The sequence below is a fragment of the Marmota monax genome, unplaced genomic scaffold (genome assembly GCF_021218885.2).
Source record: "Marmota monax isolate L192 unplaced genomic scaffold, Marmota_monax_Labrador192_F-V1.1 WCK01_AAM20220418_F8-fsc00141, whole genome shotgun sequence".
In the NCBI taxonomy this organism is placed as follows: Eukaryota; Metazoa; Chordata; class Mammalia; order Rodentia; family Sciuridae; genus Marmota; species Marmota monax.
The window spans coordinates 1,074,730-1,094,534 of record NW_026692981.1 but is presented as its reverse complement, the minus strand read 5'-3'; the positions used below and the strand labels follow the sequence as shown (position 1 = coordinate 1,094,534).

The 19,805-nt window shown below is 42.6% G+C and overlaps 4 protein-coding genes across 4 annotated transcripts; 2 read left to right on the top strand and 2 right to left on the bottom strand.

Annotated features, from left to right (window-relative positions):
- Positions 1-1,842: 1,842 nt before the first annotated feature.
- Positions 1,843-2,244, top strand: LOC124097897 (histone H4). Its single transcript, XM_046452479.2, has one exon. It carries the CDS (start codon positions 1,873-1,875, stop codon positions 2,182-2,184), a length of 312 nt encoding a protein of 103 aa, XP_046308435.1. The 5' UTR covers positions 1,843-1,872; the 3' UTR covers positions 2,185-2,244.
- A 1,409-nt stretch (positions 2,245-3,653) lies between these two features.
- H1-6 (H1.6 linker histone, cluster member) lies at positions 3,654-5,953 on the bottom strand. The gene has a single exon (XM_046452436.2). It carries the CDS (start codon positions 4,743-4,745, stop codon positions 4,110-4,112), a length of 636 nt encoding a protein of 211 aa, XP_046308392.1. The 5' UTR covers positions 4,746-5,953; the 3' UTR covers positions 3,654-4,109.
- Positions 5,954-6,734: 781 nt separating this feature from the next.
- LOC124097871 (histone H2B type 1-C/E/F/G/I) lies at positions 6,735-14,643 on the bottom strand. The gene is made up of 2 exons (XM_046452450.2): positions 14,217-14,643; positions 6,735-6,992 (listed from the first exon to the last, which is right to left on the bottom strand). The coding sequence occupies exon 1, from the start codon at positions 14,604-14,606 to the stop codon at positions 14,226-14,228; it is 381 nt and encodes a 126-aa protein (XP_046308406.1). The 5' UTR covers positions 14,607-14,643; the 3' UTR covers positions 6,735-6,992; positions 14,217-14,225.
- Positions 14,644-14,872: 229 nt separating this feature from the next.
- LOC124097863 (histone H2A type 1-C) lies at positions 14,873-17,716 on the top strand. Its single transcript, XM_046452442.2, has one exon. The coding sequence runs from the start codon at positions 14,944-14,946 to the stop codon at positions 15,334-15,336; it is 393 nt and encodes a 130-aa protein (XP_046308398.1). The 5' UTR covers positions 14,873-14,943; the 3' UTR covers positions 15,337-17,716.
- Positions 17,717-19,805: the final 2,089 nt, after the last annotated feature.

The following is a 19,805-nucleotide window of genomic DNA, read 5'->3' as shown; positions in this document are numbered from 1 at the left end:
CTAATAGGCAAAATAATGTTGGGGAAAAAACAACATAAAACTCCAGTTTAACCAAAGATGGCACTTTCTGGCATGTGTGTCAGGGCACAAATTATCATGCTTTATACACTATAATTTTATTTTCCTGAATTAAAAAGCACATTGAGATTCAGAGTTTTGTGAATGGTCTGGGTCCTTGTACTTTTTCTCTGCTACATTTGACCTTCAGCCTTAGCAAATCTGTTAAAAGTGTGTGATGGGGAGTCAGGAATCTAAAGCCTTTCAATCTGGGGACAGAAGAAAACCACTTGATGATTTTAGAAGTGTTACAAACCATATGACATTTGCAGTTTTCCTGCCCCCTCTGGATCTCTTTTTCCCAGTGCATCTCTTTTCATGTGAGCAGGTCTGAGGCTATCACACCTTGTATATCTCCTCATAGTCTCATTCTAAGAATCCACAATAAGTCTGTTAACTGAGGGGAGGTGGGCAGTGTGCCTGTTTATTTTTTCAGACAACAATGATTGTCCCTTGCCTATAATTCCAGTGGCTCAGAGGCCCAGGCAGGAGGATCATAAATTCCAAGCCAGCTTCAATAATCTAACAAGGCCCTAAGCAACTTAGACCCTGTCTCAAAATAAAAACTAAAAAGGTCTGGGGGTGTAGCTCAGGTGTTAAGCACCCCTAGGTTCAATCCTCAGTACCGTGTGTGTGTGTGTGTGTGTGTGTGTGTGTGTGTGTGAGAAAATTTCCAAAATCTGCATCAGGAAGCTAAGGAGAAACTTGGTTTGAAGAGACTTTCAACCTTATTCAGACCTTTCTCTCTCTCTCTCTCTCTCTCTCTCTCTCTTTCTTTCTTTTTCTTTCTTTCTTTCTCTTTCTCCCCCCCCCCCTTTCTTTTTTTTTGGTCTGGTTTTGGTTTTGTTTTCTTAGTGTGATTAGCCTTATTTTAACATCAATAATCTTATCAAAGGACTCCCAGGAAGGAATTTGTAGGCTCTGTAATGACCTTAATCAAGTATTAGCCTAGTACTACAATTAATCCCCAACTCTACAAAACGTATGTTCCTTTGTCTCCAAAACCTGAGCAAGTTGAAAGTGAATGAACACAGGCAATAAGGGAAGCCTGTTTGGAATTTCCTGGAGATCAGACAGGTTCAGCAGTCCAGGGAAAGGGAAGACAGGCAACTGATTACACAAGCCCCCAAGCTTAGCTCTGTTCTCTTGTTCCCTCATTCAGACTTTTGCCAAAAAATAAAAAATAATAATAATAAAAAGTCAAAAAATGTTGACTCAAGTTAGGAAACAGGAGATAGATTTAACTTGCAGTTGTTTTTCTACCGTTTCATATTCCCAAGCACAAAAGAGACTTTAGGTAGTTTTGTCATGGCCAGCCTTAAACTTTACCCAGCACCCAGACAATCAAAATGTGTTGGTTTAACGAGGAATATCTGCAGTACTGGAGATAAAGTCCATCCACACAAGAATCCATTTTATTTTAGACGTTATTTGTACTCACGCCCAAGGAACCCCTACCTAATTTATGCCTACTAGGTGAAAATAGAAGGAAATGTGGGATGGGACTCCTCAGTGACACTGACCGAATAAGATTAATCGCAATCTGCAGAAGCGCAAAGAGAGGATAATGCAATACAACACAGAAGTAAAGCTGTTCAGCCCAAAGCAGTCAGTACCGCTCCTTCCAACCGCCCAATGAAAAGCTACGTTTCACTGACCAATCAAAACATCGAGGACTTAATAAAGCGTTCTTTTTGCTCCACCCCCTTCGGTGACCTAATTTGGAAAACCCCAGCCAACGTAAGTGGTTTTCAATCAGGTCCGCATGAGTATTATTTAAAGGGCTTGTTAGGTCTGGCGGCACTGTTCGCAGCCATGTCAGGTCGCGGCAAAGGAGGGAAAGGCCTGGGCAAGGGCGGCGCCAAGCGCCACCGCAAAGTCCTGCGCGACAACATCCAGGGCATCACCAAGCCCGCCATCCGCCGCCTGGCCCGCCGTGGCGGAGTCAAGCGCATCTCCGGGCTCATCTACGAGGAGACCCGCGGCGTGCTCAAGGTGTTCCTGGAGAACGTGATCCGCGACGCCGTCACCTACACGGAGCACGCCAAGCGCAAGACGGTCACGGCCATGGACGTGGTCTACGCGCTCAAGCGCCAGGGCCGCACCCTCTACGGCTTCGGCGGCTGAGCGTCCTGGTGCCGCCATCACCTACTTTTCTCAATTAAAGGCCCTTTTCAGGGCCGCCCACGAGTTCATATAAAGAGCTGGACTGGCCTTAAGGGATTGATTACAAGGTTGCTTAGGGAAAAAGACTTGATGAATCTTGGGCCAAGACGGAGATACAATGTACCTGGCAGCACATGCTTTAAAAGCTTAAGATGAGCACAAATAAACACCAAAAGGACTGAGGTGCTCGTACATAACACGTTTGGAAGCATTTGAAAAGCGCCCCTTTTGCGTGTAGCTGGGTGGTCTGAGGCGTTTGCACATAGCCTCTTAAGCCTCTCAGGCAAAACACTCAATGGGCCGTGAAGTTGAGTTTTGGGGGGCGGGGGGGGGTGTTATTAACATTTGCACTGTACTATTGACTAAAGTGAGGCCCTGTAATGTGCCTTAGGACTACAGGAAAAATGGCTGTATTGTAAGGCCTGTACAAAAACTTGGGAAACTGGAGACAGGTTGGTAACACCAAGAGCAACCTGTAGGGAGCCCCAGTATTGTAACTTGGGGTCTGGTGGTGAGACATCCTTCATCCTGTATGGGCTCACTGCCGGGTCAGATGAAGCATGGTCTTAGACCATTCTCACAATTCCAGCCTCATAGGAACGTGAGGAATTAGCTTAAAGGCAGGCAAGAACTGGGTTGATTAGCTACACATAGAAATCTGTTACGTTATGTTCCATTTTAGTGCACAATTTTCGCAAGAAGCCAAAATATATAAATGAGAGGTGAGGACCTAGTGAGCCACCGAAGAACATACTGGAATGCACTGCATAGTTTTGCAGTGGGTTTTGTTCAGTCACTCCTGAAACCACAGCTGAAAACAAATTTACATTAGCATAGACTTAATATTTATAATAGTTATGTAAGAATGCTAAATCAAATTAAGGAAAAATTAAAAATTTAAGAAGGTACTTCAGCTTGGACCCTGTGTACTTATACAATTTTTAGGACAGGAAGATTTAATTTGGGCCCTAACAACTGCAGTCACAAATATTTCTATAGAGGTTTAAGGTAACTTTTATAGTTATTTCAGTGTATCTCGGCCTGTGGACTGCTCTGGCACTCTTATAAATAAGATGTATTAAAATATTAAGATCAGCAGGTGCTGTGGCACACACCTGTAATCTCATGGCTCTGGAGGCAGAGGCAGGATGATTTCGAATTCAAAGCTAGCCTCACCAATATAGTGAGGCCCGAAGCAACTCAGGGAGAGCCTGTCTCTAAATAAAATACAAAATATGGCTAGGGATATGGCTCCGTGGTGGAGTGCCCTGAGTTCAATCCCCAGTACCACCCCCCCCCCCCAAAAAAAAAATGACATTCCTACTAGACCAATACTCAAAATACACATTATGAAAGATGACGTTTGTTGATGTATCAGACATCTCATAGCATAAACACTACTAAATATTCTTGCAACTGTACACTGAAAGTATTTTCAACCATCACACAGGAGGAACATTAAAGTTAATGAAAGGTTCAACTTCCCTATCCCCAATCCTGAACACCATGATTCATAATTCAGTCAATGGACACCGGGGAAACTCTTGACTAGAACTATACACCTTAAAAGGGTAAACTGGACTTAAGCATTTTTCTTTTTCAACAAAACGAGGCTTTATTTCTGTGCTGACTTATTCCTGTTCTCCATTTTGATAATTCCAGAAGCAGATAATTCCACAAAGCAAACCGTCTAATACAGCACACCCTTCTCTACCCCAACTACATTTGCCATCTCATGTGGTCAACTTTGACTATCTCACTAGTGTTAGTACAATATAAGCACTAACTATACTTCTATATTTTTCCAGTGTCAAGCCATTTTAAAAATTTGGGTGGCTCTTAAAAGAGCCTTTGGGTTCGTAGACAATTCGGCTTATCTCCTCTCTTCACTTCTTCGAAGCCGCCTTCCTAGGGTTGGCTTTCTGCAGGGCCAGCTTGGGCTTCCCAGTCTTGGGCTTCCCCGCTCTGGCCGTAGCAGGGCTCTTCGGCTGCTGGATGCCCTTGGCTCCTTTGGTCTTCCTCCCACTCGCCGGAGCTTTCTTAGGTGTAGGCCTGGGCTTTTTGGTTCCCTTGTTGGTTTTGGCACCCTTTGGGGACCTTGAGTCCCTGGACAGGACCAGCTTCTTAGCCTTGGCAGAAGCAGGCTTTCTGACCTTGGCCTTGGTGGCTTCAGGAGCAGCCTTTCTGCTGAGCTTGAAGGAGCCAGAGGCACCAGTACCCCTGGTCTGCACCAAAACACCCTTGCCCACCAGACTCTTAAGAGCCAACTTGATGCGGCTGTTATTCTTCTCAACGTCATATCCTGCGGCGGTCAGGGCCTTCTTGAGGGCAGCCAAGGACACACCTGCTCGCTCCTGGGACTCGGAAAGAGCCTCAGTGATCAACTTGGACACCGAGGAACTCCGAGCCTTGCGACCTGCACCTGTCAGGCCGACCGCCTTCTTCCCCCGCTTTTTGGCAGGCGGCTTCTCCATTGGGCCTGGAACAGGATCAGTGGGAGCTACAGGAGCTGTTTCCGACATACCAGAAGAAGCAGGACGTTAACAACCACCTAGAAGGGTGAAACGTGGCGGGGCCTCAGGGCCTTATATAGGGCAGGGCGCGCTGTGATTGGTGCATCGCTCAGGAACCGCCCCCGCCCTCGGAGGAGGAGCACTTGTGTTTGTTTGCCTCGAAAAGTTGCATCCCACAAAACTGGTGGGTAGCAAATCGCCTAGGTTCCACCGCAGGATGCTTCCTAGAGACTCACATTTCATATGCCTTTTAACCTTTCAGTGACAAATGACCCTACATGACAAATCTTTTCGAGAAAGCCCTCGATTCTTCGTCAAATTCAAGAGAAAGAACCAAACATCCTCTTTTCCCTGTTAATTCAAAAAAAATTTCTAGTAGAAAATTTACTTCCTGTCTTCCGAATGGCCTTCCATATGGGTAGCTTCTTATTGGTGAAGAAAAGAAATTATTCATGCCCCGATTTTCATTGAAATTTATTTATATATGTGAAGGAAGTAACACAGATCTCTTAGCTGTCTCACTGAGGAGTTAGAGAATGTATAATTACCTAAAAACTGCAGAATATGTCCTTATTTAACCAAGGATCATCAAATAAAACACAATCCACAGGGATGAGGGCTGTGTGTGATTAAAACTACCTCCCAGTTCCTGGAGCTATATGGAAGACCTTCAAGGTCAGGGTGGTAGCCATGAGATCTGCTTGGCCAAAGTCAGGCCACTTTCATGAATGATGTCCTCCACTGGACATCATTGTCCTTTGTCCATCATGTCCTTTGTCCTTTGTTAATGCAATACCTCCCCCTCCTGATCCCAGATAAGCAGTCCTTGCCCATAATTAACTATAAACGGTGAGGCAGGAACCCTGGTCTGAAGTCCTAGTGGAAACTGCAGACCCGGTCTCTAAGACTGGACTGGCAGGTGTGGTTTCAAATGTGCTGGAAAAATGTTCTTGAAAGAATGCCCTGTATGTGGCCCTGAGCTTCTCCCCACATGCACTGTAATTCTTGGTTTATAAATATTTTTCTATAAGGAGATCCCAGGTGCATTTTTCTGAGCACCCTATATTTTTATATGTTTGTTTCTCTGACCCTCCACCATATCTGAGCTTTTGTGCCATTAAGTGTTAGTGGCTTATGGATCAGGGTATGGATCAGGCTGATTCTTATATTTACAGGTTGACAGAAGTTATCATCCCATTTCTTTAAAAGCAACAAAGAATTGATAATTTAGGTAATTCTTAGATTTTATATATATATATATATATATATATATATATATATATATATATATATATATATATAAAACAGAAAAGGAACCATGATTCATATTTTACCTTAGCTGAAAAGGTACCATAAAAACAGGCACACACACACACACACACACATATGCATTACCTGTCCTGTACTAGTTGTAAAAAGAAAAATAAGATTTATGTATGATATAGATATGTAATTAACATTCCCCAAAAATAGGAATCAAAAGCCCAAGGGAGGGACTGGGGCTGTGGCTCAGTGGTAAAGAGCTTGCATAGCATGTGTGAGGCACTGGGTTCAATCCTCAGCACCACATAAATAAATAAAATAAAGGTATTGTGACCATCTACAACATATATATATATATATATATATATATATATATATATATATATATCCCCATACCCAGAATATTAGACATTCATAAAAATTGCGTTTCTAACCAGTTACCTATAAAATCATATATTAATAGCATGATAACTATATTTGCTTTATATCTATTTTTTTTATTTTTAATATTTACTTTTAGCTGTAGTTGGGCACAATACCTTTATTTCATTTATTTATTTTTACGTGGTGCTGAGGATCACACCCAGGGCCTCGCGTGTGCTAGGCGAGTGCTCCACCACTGAGCCCCAACCCCAGCCCTTTATATGTATCATATTGTGTGTACACGAGGTATGTTCATATTCATATAGATAGCTATCTCAGATATATATAATGAATAAGAGATACTAGGAGTTGTTTTTTTTTGTTGTTGTTGTTTTAATGTTTCTCTTTTCACAAATTTCTACAGGAATATCTAACACTCTTACACTCAGGGGAGAAAAACAAGAAATGAGTTCTTCAGCCAGGTGTCTATGGTTCCTTCCGTGATTGTTAAATGTACCTCCATTTGTCTTTTTCCACTGTCACTCATTTTCATGGTTTGACTTGTGAGATAAAGCAGGGTCCATCAGGGGAAGCAGAGGTGGAGAGATGTCTAGAGGCTGTGTGTTCCTCCTGGGGAAAGAAAGAGATTGACCAGTTAGTTCACTGCTGCGGCCCAGCCACGTCATTAGACTGGACTCCGAGAACAATATGATGACCGTGGCGACTGGTACTCACTGGATGTTCTCGCTGTGCCAGGCACTGTTTGAAGCATTTCCCAGAAGCCAGTGCCTTTGGTCATTGCCACAACCTTATGAGGTTATCAACTGTTGTTCATCCTGCTTACAGATGAGGACAGTAAGGCCCAGAGAGGCTGAGTTTCAGGGGCACAGCTCTTGGATGACAGACCTCTGCAGTAAGCCCACACTCTGCAGTAAGCCCTCTGGTCTGCACTTAAAGGAGACATAGTGACAGGAAGCAGAGGTGAAGATGGTCCAAAGTGGGAACATCGGCTTGGACAGGTGTCCTGCAGAGCTGCCTGAGAGGTATGGAGAAAGCCCTCAAGTGAGGGCAGGCTGTGGTTCATGCGGGGGCTCCCACACAGGACAGCTGCTTTCTTCTCTCAAGTGCTCATTCCTATGAGCAGCTGGCAGAAGAAGCCACTCCCATGTCCCCCACTTCCATCTTCCTTTCAAAGAAGTACAGTCAGAAGAAAAGCATATCTAATGGAAAGTTCCCAAATAAATGCTTAGTGTGATTCTTGCAGTGTTATGTGACAATTTTTCCTTTTCTTTACAAGTAAACAAGGCAGATCTCATTTTATGCTCTCCAGTGTCCAAACTCAGCCAGAGTAATGCATGCAGGGACTGCATAAAAGAATACCCCTGTAATCCCTGTGGGCTGACTCAGAAGTCTGACAGAAAGATGTAGGTTTCTGTGACAAGTGTCCCACATTCAGATAACCTGACTGCTTGTAACTTGATTCATACTGTACCCAGGCCATTACTTCACTTTGGAAAGACAGAAACTTTTGTCACATCTTTTGCATGTAGTAGTATAAAAAAAAACAAAAAAAGTAGTCACATTTAGATAGTTTTGAAAAAAGACCTGGCTGGAAGCACAGCCTGGTGGTAGGGGGGTGGGCATGAGGAAGGCACTCCTCTCGGTAGGTGACAAAGGACACTGTACCCCCCACCAACCTTTGGTGATCGCTCCTAATTCAAGGGGTGACCTCTGATGTCACCAGAGTACATTTAATAGACATGTTCTTACTTCCAGTCTTAACAAATCCAAGTACCACACATGTTCTCCTAACACCCTTGAAAAGGCACCCCATTTAAGGACTATGCTGGAAGTCTCTCCTCCCTGTGCTCATACCCCCCTCCACACACCCTTCAGTCTCCTGCCGACAGTGAAGGCGATGGAAATGGTCCTCTGAACAGTTGAGAGTAGAACCAATAGAGCTTTATTTCTCCTCTTTTCTCATGGCTGGATCATTCCTCAAGGCCACCCCATGCTCTCTTGCTAACATTGAGTTGTTTGAGGATCAATTCAATTGATGTAGTAAGACAGGACAGTGCCAGACACATACTGAGTACTACACCACTGTTAACCACTAGAGCCATTAGCCATCGGCACTGACGTTAATATGGGTATCTGCAGATCTGTGACCGTGCCTGGTCCCCCTTTCCCTGCAAGTCACCCCTCTCTCTTATTCTGTGTAATCACTTCCCATAACTTGCTGGCTGCCTGTCTTCCTCAGGTGACATGTAAGCTCAATGTGGGCAGCAACCTTCTCCTTTTCCAAGGAGATTGGCCTGAGAGGTGACTCCTTAGCAGATGACAGACCAAGAACCAGACACGGGTCCTTCAGTGCAGGGGAGAGTGGGAAGAAGACCCTTCTTGGATCATCCTAAGACTATGGCTATACTCGGTCTATGCTAGGTGTTGTCACTGCCTCGTCAGAAGCCAGCATGGGCCCTTTAAATGGGAACAGAAGGGTAGGAGGAAGCAGGAGAGGTCAAGCAGAACGGGGAGGACACAGAACTGGACATGACAACAGAATCTGCTTGCTCTTCCTCCGTTGAATCTTGTTTGTTTCTCTGCGTGGACGCACAGACAGTCTGAAATCTGAATTTTCTTGTTTCCCTGGCAGGGAGGTGGCATCAAGACTGAGCTCTGGCCAAGCAGGGAGGGCAGGGATGACTTGTGCCACTGCCAGGCCTGGTCATGACAATCTGTCTCTCACAGAGGCATTTTTCCTTCTCCCTTTGTCTGCTGCCCTGATCCTCAGTCTCTGGCCAAGATCTCTGAGATCAGAGGATGCCCAAAAGGATTTAATGAAAGAAGACTTTTTCCCTGAAAGACTGTGGCAGGAGCTCCACTTCCTCACCATTGTGAGACGTCAGATAATGAAATAATACACTTCTGTGGTGTTTACTCAATAAGGTTTTGGTTTTGGTACCAGGGATTGAACTCAGGGGCACTCAACCACTGAGCCCTATTTTGAATTTTATTTAGAGACAGGGTCTCACTGAGTTGCTTAGTGCCTTGCCATTGCTGAGGCTGTCTTTGAACTCCCAATCCTCCTGCCTCAGCCTCCCAAGCCACTGGGAGTAAAGGCGTGCATGACCATGCCCAGCTAAACCTACTAAGTTTTGAGGGTTTATTTAATACAACAGCAAGTATTGCTTACCTTGCTTTGATGTGAGGTTTATCTGTTGAGGCAAACTCAACCTTGCCATTCATACTAGCATGGACGGCCCATCATACCTAGACCTTACAGCCACATGTGCTCTCCTTTGTGATGATAAAAAAATATCACCCCCTGCAAACGTCAAGCACTGCAAAGCTTCTGGAATGCTAGCTGGCTCTCTTTAGACCTCTGGGCATGAGGGGCTCATGCTCGGCTCCTGTTGCCTTGATCAAGCACTGAGAATGTCACACCCCTATGGTCCTCACCCCCAACACTGCTCCTTTTGGGATATTTTTTTCCCCTCCATGATACTTACTTTCTAATAGACCACATATTTGACTTTCTATGCTTTTCTGTTTTGCTCTCCTTGAATCCTAGCTTCCAGAAGGCAGTGATTTTGACTTTATTCACTGGCATATACACACATGTAGAACAGTGCTTGATAGAGAGTAGTTGTTCAAAAATATATAAAATAAGTCAATTAATTCCATTGCTTTTGTGCATCTACTATTTACCAGGTTCAGGGATAGACCCTAAGGATATTGTGGTAATGAAATCACAATTCACAAGTCTTGGCAATTAGGTGAAATGGTACAAAAGTCACACAGAACAGTAGGGAGATGGAGGTCAGAACACGCCCAGGGAAGGCAGTGGCCAAGCCAGGGAGGGAAACAGCTGATGTGTGCATGCATACGTGGCCACAGTGTGGGGCATGACAGAGGGGCAGCAGAGGTCCCAGGGAAGGGGCAGCGGGAGAGCCAGGTTTGTCTCAGGTGTTCCTAGAGGATCCTGAAGGCAAGAAAAACTCTTTTAAGCCAGTAGCAGACCACCCTTGAGGCCGCAGCTCAGACGATAGGAGGATGGAGGTGCTTTGTTGCTTTTCCTCACTTCCAGTTGATTGACATTCCCTTCTGCCCTCCTAGGAATTGATTGGGCCTAGTTCTGTCTCTGCCTCTTAAGAGTCTAGAATCCTGAGCACTCTCTTCAAGCACTCTAAAAAGTCCTGGCCCTGCTGTCTGCTGGGCACAGGCCTCTGTGACCTCCACTTGAGGCTAGAGAGTTTTCTCCATGCAAGATTTCAGATCCTGCATCATCTCTGTAGAATTATTTATATATATATATATATATATATTGTGTGTGTGTGTGTGTGTGTGTTGGTTCTGGGGATTGAACCCAGGGCCTTGTGCATGAGGCAAGCACTCTACAAACTGAGCTATATTATATCCCCAGCCAAATTTCATATATATTTTTTTAATTTCTAAAAATGTATTTCATTCAGAACTAAATTCCAAATGTGTTTTAAAATCTAGTACACAAGGCCCATTACCCTATATTGTTTAAGAATGTTTAACCATAGAAATGAAAATTTATTAAAAATTAAAATTTCCAGTGTATTTTGTTTTATACCTAAGTTTGGACCTATAATAGATAAAAAAAAAAAAAAAAAAACTTGAAAGGAAAATTGAGGGCAAGAATATAGAAAGAAGAGAGATCAAAGGAGAAAGGCATTATAAAGGTTTATTCTTATTGCTCTTGAACCCAATTCTTTTACTTTTGGAGAACTTGAATGGCCAGAGGATTAGCCTAGGTTTTCAAATGATAAAGTCAAGATTTTGCCTCAGGGTTGCCTCCAACAGGTAGGTCTATTTCCTCAAAAGGAGACAAGTCCACCATCTCTGCCACTTTGTCCCTTCCAAGCCAGCAGAAGGGAGATCTAACACAAGGGACTAACAACCACAGTGAAATAAAGCCAGATTTTCTATGGATTGTTCTGCAAATAGCTCATTGGATGACAGGGTGACCTGAATATTTAAATGATTTAACCACAGTTCAACTTTCTTTCTTCCTCAGAACTGAGGTTAGAAGTAGCAAGAAAGTAGCTTTCTCCAGATTCACTGCCATTTTTCTAATTTATAATCACCCCAGAGGAATTGAGGACAGGGCAAGCTGAATGTTAAATTCAAAGAATTTAGTCAAAGCTCAGAATATCTTGCACAAAAGGTCACACACAGGCAGCTGTGTACTCTGCCAAGTTAATTTTATATCTGGTCATCCAGTATTATGCAGGGTAAAGGTTGAGAAAAATTAATTTCAATGACTTTTCAATTTAGAATCACTGGGATTGTTTGATAAAGTAGTGAATCTATATCCCCTTCCAAATCAGGAAGATTCAAAACCAATGTTGTTTTTATATCCTTAAAAACATGCCTAGAGAGATAATTACATATATTGTAGGAAAATGCATTTCCTTTTAAACCTATTGGGTAAACACAACACAATCAGTTGACATTTTTATTTCACATAATTTGTAAAATTCCTAACATTCATGATAGACTAATTCCTACCAAGATCTCCAATCATAAACTGCCTCAAGTCCTCTTACTAAAAAAATGGTTAAAAACAAATTTTGTCAAACAGATGCAGACACACAGCTTTGTATGCAATAAAGATCTTTAATCTTTATAATCTTCTAGAAGGTACACCTATTACCTTTCTCTTTAGGGTACAGATGAAAAAACGAGGCACAGAGAGATCAAATGACTTCCTTCAAAGTCTCAGTGCTTACAAAGAGTCAGACTTAAGGATTCTGTCCCCAGAGGCTTTTCTTTTCCTTTTTTTTTTTTTAAATCATGGAATGGTGTTCTGCAGCCATTTTATTAGAATTCCATTTTTGGAACAAGTGTTATTTTTCCATTTCATTTAATTCTCACCTATCTTTATAAGTAGGTGATTATTAGCATCCCAGTCTCAAGATGGTTGACTTTGTCAAACCATTAACTCATCTAGTTAATTATTAGCACACCTTTACTTATGTGCAAGTTATATCAAACCATAGGATGACTTCAACCGGCAAAGTAAAATAAGACTTTTATAAAAGAGGAGAGAAAAAAACCTGAAGACTGGGTCTAAAAATAGGATATTGTGGTAGCTCATTATTTTCAAAAGAGCCCAGTGTGAATAGTCTATTCCTGAATAGATCAAGGACTTTTTTCCCCTTTGTTGGGGATGGATCCCTGAGCCCTGTACTAAGCAAACACTATACCCCAGAGCTACATACACTCCCAGCACCCAAGGACTTTCAATGAAATTTTTAAAATCAAATTTTAAAATTCGACTAATTATTTTACCAGTTTACTTTTCCTTATGGTGTGAAGAAAATAAGTGCTCATTGTTCAATGACTGTCAAGGAAGATCTAGAGATAGTTTTTTTTTTTTTGAGGTAAAAGGCATCAACTGTTTTACTACTTTGAATTTAGGATAGGTAAAAAAATAAAGTTATCAGAGAAAACTGGTTATTATGTTAGGATGCAAACATAAATCATGGGTATATAAAAACCAAAAAAGCTCACAGTCTTATTTTAAAGTGATGATACATATTCAATTGAATTTATTACATTACAAAACAGTACCAACTTTAAAAAAAAATAAACATGCTAAATGGTCATTCTCTTGTATTATTAAATTGTATTATTAAATTGTATTATTAAAGTTATACAGTGTAACAATTCAGTTTTTAAACTGACAGAGTCCTTGTAATTTGTAACATTATAAAAACCCTCCTTAAAAATTACATTATGATTTAATTTAATTCAATGCATGTTACAATTTTAAAATTTTAAATAAAATGTTTACTCATTTAACCAATAAACCTAGTGGGAAAAAATTTTAGTAAATTCAAATTAATTACTTTAATAATCCCAAATGGAAAAAATAATAATCTCTAAGCTTCTGTAAGCTATTAGAAGAGTATTATGTTTACATTATGCTATTAAAAAGAACCACTTTAAAGTAAAATAATTAAGTTAGTGAGTTTATCCATAAGGTAATCTTGATTAGAAAGGTGATTTTCCCTATAAATGTGTATACCAAGTATTAAAATTTCCGTTTAAAAAGTTTTACATTTCCTTATATCCTATTTAAGCAAGACCTCTAATTAAACTGTCAAACTGTTACAGTCTAAGAGGTAACACCTTTAAAACAACTTGATTTTTTTAAAACATTAGGAATTTTTAACTTAAATTGATCTGTTTTAGTTTATTATACCCTTTCCAGGTGTCAAACCTGCAGACATCATAGTAAGTAATCTTGTAACTACAATCACATTGTCTAAAATGTAAAAAAAAAAAAAAAAAAAAAAAAAAAAAAAGTCTGCTTTCTTGGTAGTAACTGCCTTAAGATCCTGACTGCTTAAGATGTAATTTCAGCCTACCGTTTTTTGGAAAGGGGAAGTCGTTCCAGTGGAGACCGCGTGTGCCCAGTCTACTAGCTTCTCAATTCCCTCAACCTCGCTCCAGCTCTTCACTGTCGCCAGCGTGGGTTGGTTTTTCAATTTACACCGCACTTGAAGCTGCCCTCTTGTAGGGTGCGTGTGGCCACTAGTTTTGTGCGCAAAACCACTAGACCAATTGCGGCAGAAGTGGAGCACTAGTATTCAGGGGAAAGATTGGCTTGTGTCTACCAATCAGATTTCGGCATACTGAAAATGTCACAAAACCCAGTGCTTACTGCCTTAATCCCCAAGACAATGTGAAGCCACTTTGACCATTTTGATTTGATTCTGTTTAATCCCCAACTAAATTCAGTGTTGTCCACAGCTCTCTTTGTGGGTATGTGGGTGGCTCTTAAAAGAGCCTTTGGGATTAGGTGTAAAAAACGCTTACTTGGCAAGTTCACTTGGAGCTGGTGTACTTGGTGACCGCCTTAGTGCCCTCCGACACGGCGTGCTTGGCCAGCTCCCCGGGCAGCAGCAGGCGCACGGCCGTCTGGATCTCCCTGGACGTGATGGTCGAGCGCTTGTTGTAGTGCGCCAGGCGAGAGGCCTCGCCGGCGATGCGCTCGAAGATGTCGTTCACGAACGAGTTCATGATGCCCATGGCCTTGGACGAGATGCCGGTGTCGGGGTGCACCTGCTTAAGCACCTTGTACACGTAGACGGAGTAGCTCTCCTTGCGGCTGCGCTTGCGCTTCTTGCCGTCCTTCTTCTGCGCCTTGGTCACCGCCTTCTTGGAGCCCTTCTTCGGGGCGGGAGCGGACTTCGCTGGCTCAGGCATTTTAAAGCCTTAAGACAGCAGAAATACAATGAAAGCATGAAGCAGATTTCTGCTATTTATAGGGCATTTATGCTAATGAAGGATGCAGAGCAAGTCTTACCTAATTGGAAGATAAACGGCAGTGCTGTCATCCAGGGGCAGAACTATGCAAATGAGGTATGGAAATACAGCTTTTCTATTGGTTTCTTAACTGATGCTTATTGTGGCCAATCAGAGAGTCGGATTTACTAGCCAGGAAATGTCTATAAAAGCAGGCCTGTCCTACATACTTCCTGGCCTTATTTGTTTTGCTAGAACCTTTTTTCTTGTGTTGGTGTCTTGAGTGTGCAGATCTACGATGTCTGGTCGTGGCAAGCAGGGCGGCAAGGCGCGTGCCAAAGCGAAATCTCGATCTTCTCGCGCTGGGCTGCAGTTCCCTGTTGGCAGAGTCCACCGTCTGCTGCGCAAGGGCAACTACGCTGAACGAGTCGGGGCCGGCGCGCCCGTGTACCTGGCAGCAGTGCTGGAGTACCTGACGGCCGAGATTTTGGAGCTGGCGGGCAACGCTGCCCGCGACAACAAGAAGACGCGTATCATCCCGCGTCACCTGCAGCTGGCCATTCGCAACGACGAAGAGCTCAACAAACTGCTGGGCCGTGTGACCATCGCTCAGGGCGGCGTCCTGCCCAACATCCAGGCTGTGCTGCTGCCCAAGAAGACCGAGAGCCACCATAAGGCCAAGGGCAAGTGATCTGACATCTGAGCTTCCGGAAACACAATCAAACCCAAAGGCTCTTTTCAGAGCCCCCCACTTTCTCAAAGAAAGAGCTGATACTCGTACTAACTAGTTCTTCCCATGCTAGTGTACCTAAAGCTTACCTCTGCCTTTATTTTGGAGGACAAGGTAAAAACTGGGCTATGGTAGGGAACTGTAAGTCGGGTAATGACAACGTTTGTATGTACTTGGTCATACTCTCAGGACACCATTTATAAGATCTTGTGACTGGTAAATTGAGCTCGAATCCCTAGCAGGCGAAATGGAGCTGCTGTCATTACACTGCTAAGATCTGTTTTCCTAGTTTCTAGGTCTCTTCAAGTTTTGGGCCGGAGAGTTATCTGCTTTGAATGGGAGTGCGAGGGCAGGGAAGCCCAGCATGGCCAAGGCTTGCCCAGGCCTGGGCTCCTGGATTAGCCAAGCAGAGGAGTAACAATCAGGACTCCTGGAGCTCCGCTGAAGCATTTAGAGTGGAATGGTTTCGTTCCTCTATTAAAGTCTAACGTGTAGTCGAATTTATTATTGCTAATCCAAGCAGAAACTGGTCCTGCAGATGTGCCTTCTGCTTTCCAGATACTAACTTGAATAGTGGGGTCTGGTGACATCGTCTCCATATCTCCCTCCTTTCTTCCCAAAGCTGCTCTCAAAGGGAGAAAAAAAAAAGTCTAGCATCCCAGATCTCAGTGAAGGCCAGGTGGTAGGAAATCAAACGGATACCTTAATGGCCACCTGTTAAATTTTGCAGCATTTTGGAAGTTAGGAAGGCTGAGAACCACCAGACTTGAAGCAAATCTGGCCTCAGTGCTCAAATGCCTGACATTTACTGCATGTTGTTTGAGCCTTAATTATTGATTTATTTTCCATTTGGATTTAAATCCACCTCCCCCACTTCCTAGGTGTATTACCTTGGTTGGGTCTAGGTCTTTAAATCCTTTGGCCTCCACCTCTTCCTGTCTTTGTTCACCTTCCTTTGGAAGGAGCTGCTCAGCAGTGAAATCAGATTGGGCTGATTAGGAGAGATGACTTCTTAGGTATTTCCTGCGTGCCAGGCACTTGTCTGTGTGCTCCCAGCATATTAATTCACTTAATCCAACAACCTTAGGAAAAGTTTCTCACCCTATCATAGATTTACTAATAAAGAAACTGAGGAACAGAGCTTAAATAAAGTCCCAAGGTCAGGACTACTAATGATCATTGTCAGAAATGGAAACAGAAAAATCAACACAAAATAGATGAACTTTATTTGCATACCAGAAAGTTCAAGATGGCATATTAAACTCTGTGAAGAGCTTAAGAGTGGAGGAGAGATAACTTCCCCAGAATCTACATGAAGAAAGGGAGGGGAAAAAAAAAAAAGCCAGTAGCTTTTTGATTTAGAGTGTGACTGGTTTGGCAGAGAGATGGTTTCCAAGAGATCCCCAGGACTTGATAAACCAATATGTGTTGAGTAAGGCAAGAAGATAGAAATTTGGAATTGAAATTTGAACTCTTTCCTGTGGCTCTAATAACAAAAGGTTGTATTTGAATACTGAGTGATACATTGTGAACTCTATTAACCTCCATGGTCTGTTCTCTTCAGCAAGTCTTCCAATAAGGTCAAGGACCCGTGATGTTAACTTGTATCTAGTCAGCACAGAATCTGGCACACATAGACACTTGGTAAGTGGGCACTGAGGGAAGGTTGAGCTGCATGAATCAGTGGCTGCACAGTCAGGAAGCACTTTGTTGTGGAGGGTCAGTTAATTACTAGGGGAGACATGAAGTACACACCAGATGGACACTGTCACTAGCATCCTCTCTTTCCAGTAGAACGTCCCTCTCTTGTAATAATCCAGTTTGCAGTGGGATCTTGTCTTAGGAGCATAAGAGAAGCAGAAGGGACCAGTTGACCACCTCTTACCTAAGAGACACAGCGAAGAGCCTGCCTCCAAGCCAAGGACGTCTGTCTCAGCTCTGTCCTGGCTCTCCATCTCCAGCACACCTCCTTACCATCAGCTTGGCACTGTCATTATTCATGTCTAAAAGCCCTAGTTACCCTTGGGAAATTCTCTATTGGACAATAAATTCCCCATAGCTACAGTTGGTTTCCAGTGCTTGAGCAGGTATCTACCTTCCATGCCTCAAGGGTTCTGGGAAAGACTATTTAAATTGGAGCAAGTTAATGAGATTACTACACCCAGGCCAACCTAGTTTCTGAAGGCACCAGACTACAATGACAAAAGTTCATCCCAGGGTGTTACTAAGAAGCAAGTCTGGGACTGGGGTTGTAGCTTAATTGGTAGAGCATTTGCCTAGCATGTGTGAGGCACTGTATTCAATCCTCAGCACCATTTAAAAATAAGTCAAATAAAGGTCTGTGTACAACATATTTATATATATGTTGTACACAGACCTTTATATATATATATATATATATATATATATATATATATATATATCCTGAACAAAGTTCAACATAATATCTCCAATTGTTATATTTCCTTTTTACATTGCCAAGTAATCTGCAAGCAATATTATTTTCTTCTGTCACCTGTCACCTCTACTCCTTTTTTTTGTTTTTCTGTTGTTGTGGTTGCTGCTGTTATCCTGTATCATTTGGACTCTTTTTTGCAAGTATAATGAATTTTAGAGCCAGCTGTAAAGAACTTTTATGTATTTTACAGTTAGATTTAGGTTACTTTGTAAAGGTTTGTCAACTGTTGATTCTAAATTATAATCATAAATTTATATACTACTGGTAAATATAGTGCATGTATATTAAAACATTATTAGGAATTTTAGTGAAATAATTTTTATGCACACTGAAATAAGAATAATGGTAGTCATAGGACTCTCTCCTCTCTATTTTTAAAATTCCTTTCCAGACATAAGGCAAAGATTAACATAAGAAAGTTTACTAAAAGACACCAAGAAAATTTTGTTATTAAATAGAAACATGTATTGTTGTTGTTGTTGTTGTGTTTTTTGTTTGTTTGTTTTAAGAATAAGTACAACCATTGCAACTTCCAGAGAAATAGAAATGTGGCCTGTAAACTTCAACATAAAGTGAATTAGTGTATCATACTGAAACCATATCAGAACTTCATTGACTTAACGGCTTTCGTTGTCGTTTGGGTAGCATGAGGGAAGTCCCGTTTTTAGGATGTAGAATTTATGCACATTGCTTACACTCAAGGCTCCATCGAAAGAAGCAAATATGCTAAGCTCTTAACTTGGGAATATGGTGTCTGGCTGCTGGCTCAGTTTAAACTTCCAACATACCCTTGACTGTCTGAGTCTACCAAGACTTCCACAACCAAACGATGCAGATTGGATAATGTAAACAACAGAAATCTATTTTCTTATAATTCTAGAGTAAAGAAGAAGCCTAAGGTCCAATGCCCTCAGGGTTGGTGTTTGCTGAGCCTTTCTCCTTGGCTTAGAGAGGGCAACTTCTCCTGTGCTCCCACAGCCTTTCCCCAGAGAGTGACTAAAGAGTGCTGCTGCTTCTTATAAAGGCACCATGCTATGGGTTCAGGGGCCCATCCTTAGGGTCTTCTTTAACCTTCCTTACCTACTAAAGCACCATGTCAGATAACACTCACACTAGGGTTTAGGGTTTCAACGTAAGAATTGAGTTGGAAGAGTAACAATTCAGTCCATAACATTCCCCCTCTGGCCCAATGAAATTTATGTCCCTTCTAGAAGGCAAAATGCATTCATTCCATCCCAATAGCACTCCCCCCCTCCTTCTTAATTCATCACAACATCAATTTTAAAGTCCAGAGTGTAATATTTATCATCTCAATTACGTATGGGTGAGAATCAGGTAGGATTCATCCTAAGTTAAAATTCCTTTCCAGACATAAGCCCGGGTGCCGCAGTCTGGCTGGGCACAAATGCAGCAGTCTGGCTGGGCACACAATCACGAGCCACCACACAGCTTGTAGATTCAAACAGCAACTCTTTATTCCCGAACTCACACCAGCCGTCTACAATCACGTTCTGGGGAAATCCACGTTCTCTCCCCAAATCCACCTCCACTGGGCTTCTGTCTCCCAAAAAATACTGTCTGAATCCCGTGAGAACTCAAGGGGAACTCAGGCAGCAGGATACGCCCTATTCCCAGCAGGAATAATCTTAAACCTGGAACGCCCTAAACCCGATTATCCTAAACAGGGAACACCCTAATCCCGGATCCGCCCTGGTCCTTGAGCAAGGTCACCTAACTGCAATGTCACTGCAAAATGTCCTATTTCCACGAGTCCTTCCACTAAGCAACATGGGGTACGCTGGCAAGGAAATTGTCATACCTACTTGGCTAATGGCTCCCAGCACCCGGGAAACCAGTTCTAGGCTTCTAAAATGCAATTGTGGGGCAAGTGTAATATGGACACTCATCTTAAAAGGAAGGGAGGGAGGGAGGGAGGGAGGGGTGATAGCCCTTCAGGGAGTCCATGGCTTGG

Excerpts from the sequence above, each read along its gene's own strand:
- LOC124097897 (XM_046452479.2), top strand. The coding sequence starts at position 1,873 with ATGTCAGGTCGCGGCAAAGGAGGGAAAGGCCTGGGCAAGGGCGGCGCC.
- H1-6 (XM_046452436.2), bottom strand. The coding sequence starts at position 4,745 with ATGTCGGAAACAGCTCCTGTAGCTCCCACTGATCCTGTTCCAGGCCCA.
- LOC124097871 (XM_046452450.2), bottom strand. The coding sequence starts at position 14,606 with ATGCCTGAGCCAGCGAAGTCCGCTCCCGCCCCGAAGAAGGGCTCCAAG.
- LOC124097863 (XM_046452442.2), top strand. The coding sequence starts at position 14,944 with ATGTCTGGTCGTGGCAAGCAGGGCGGCAAGGCGCGTGCCAAAGCGAAA.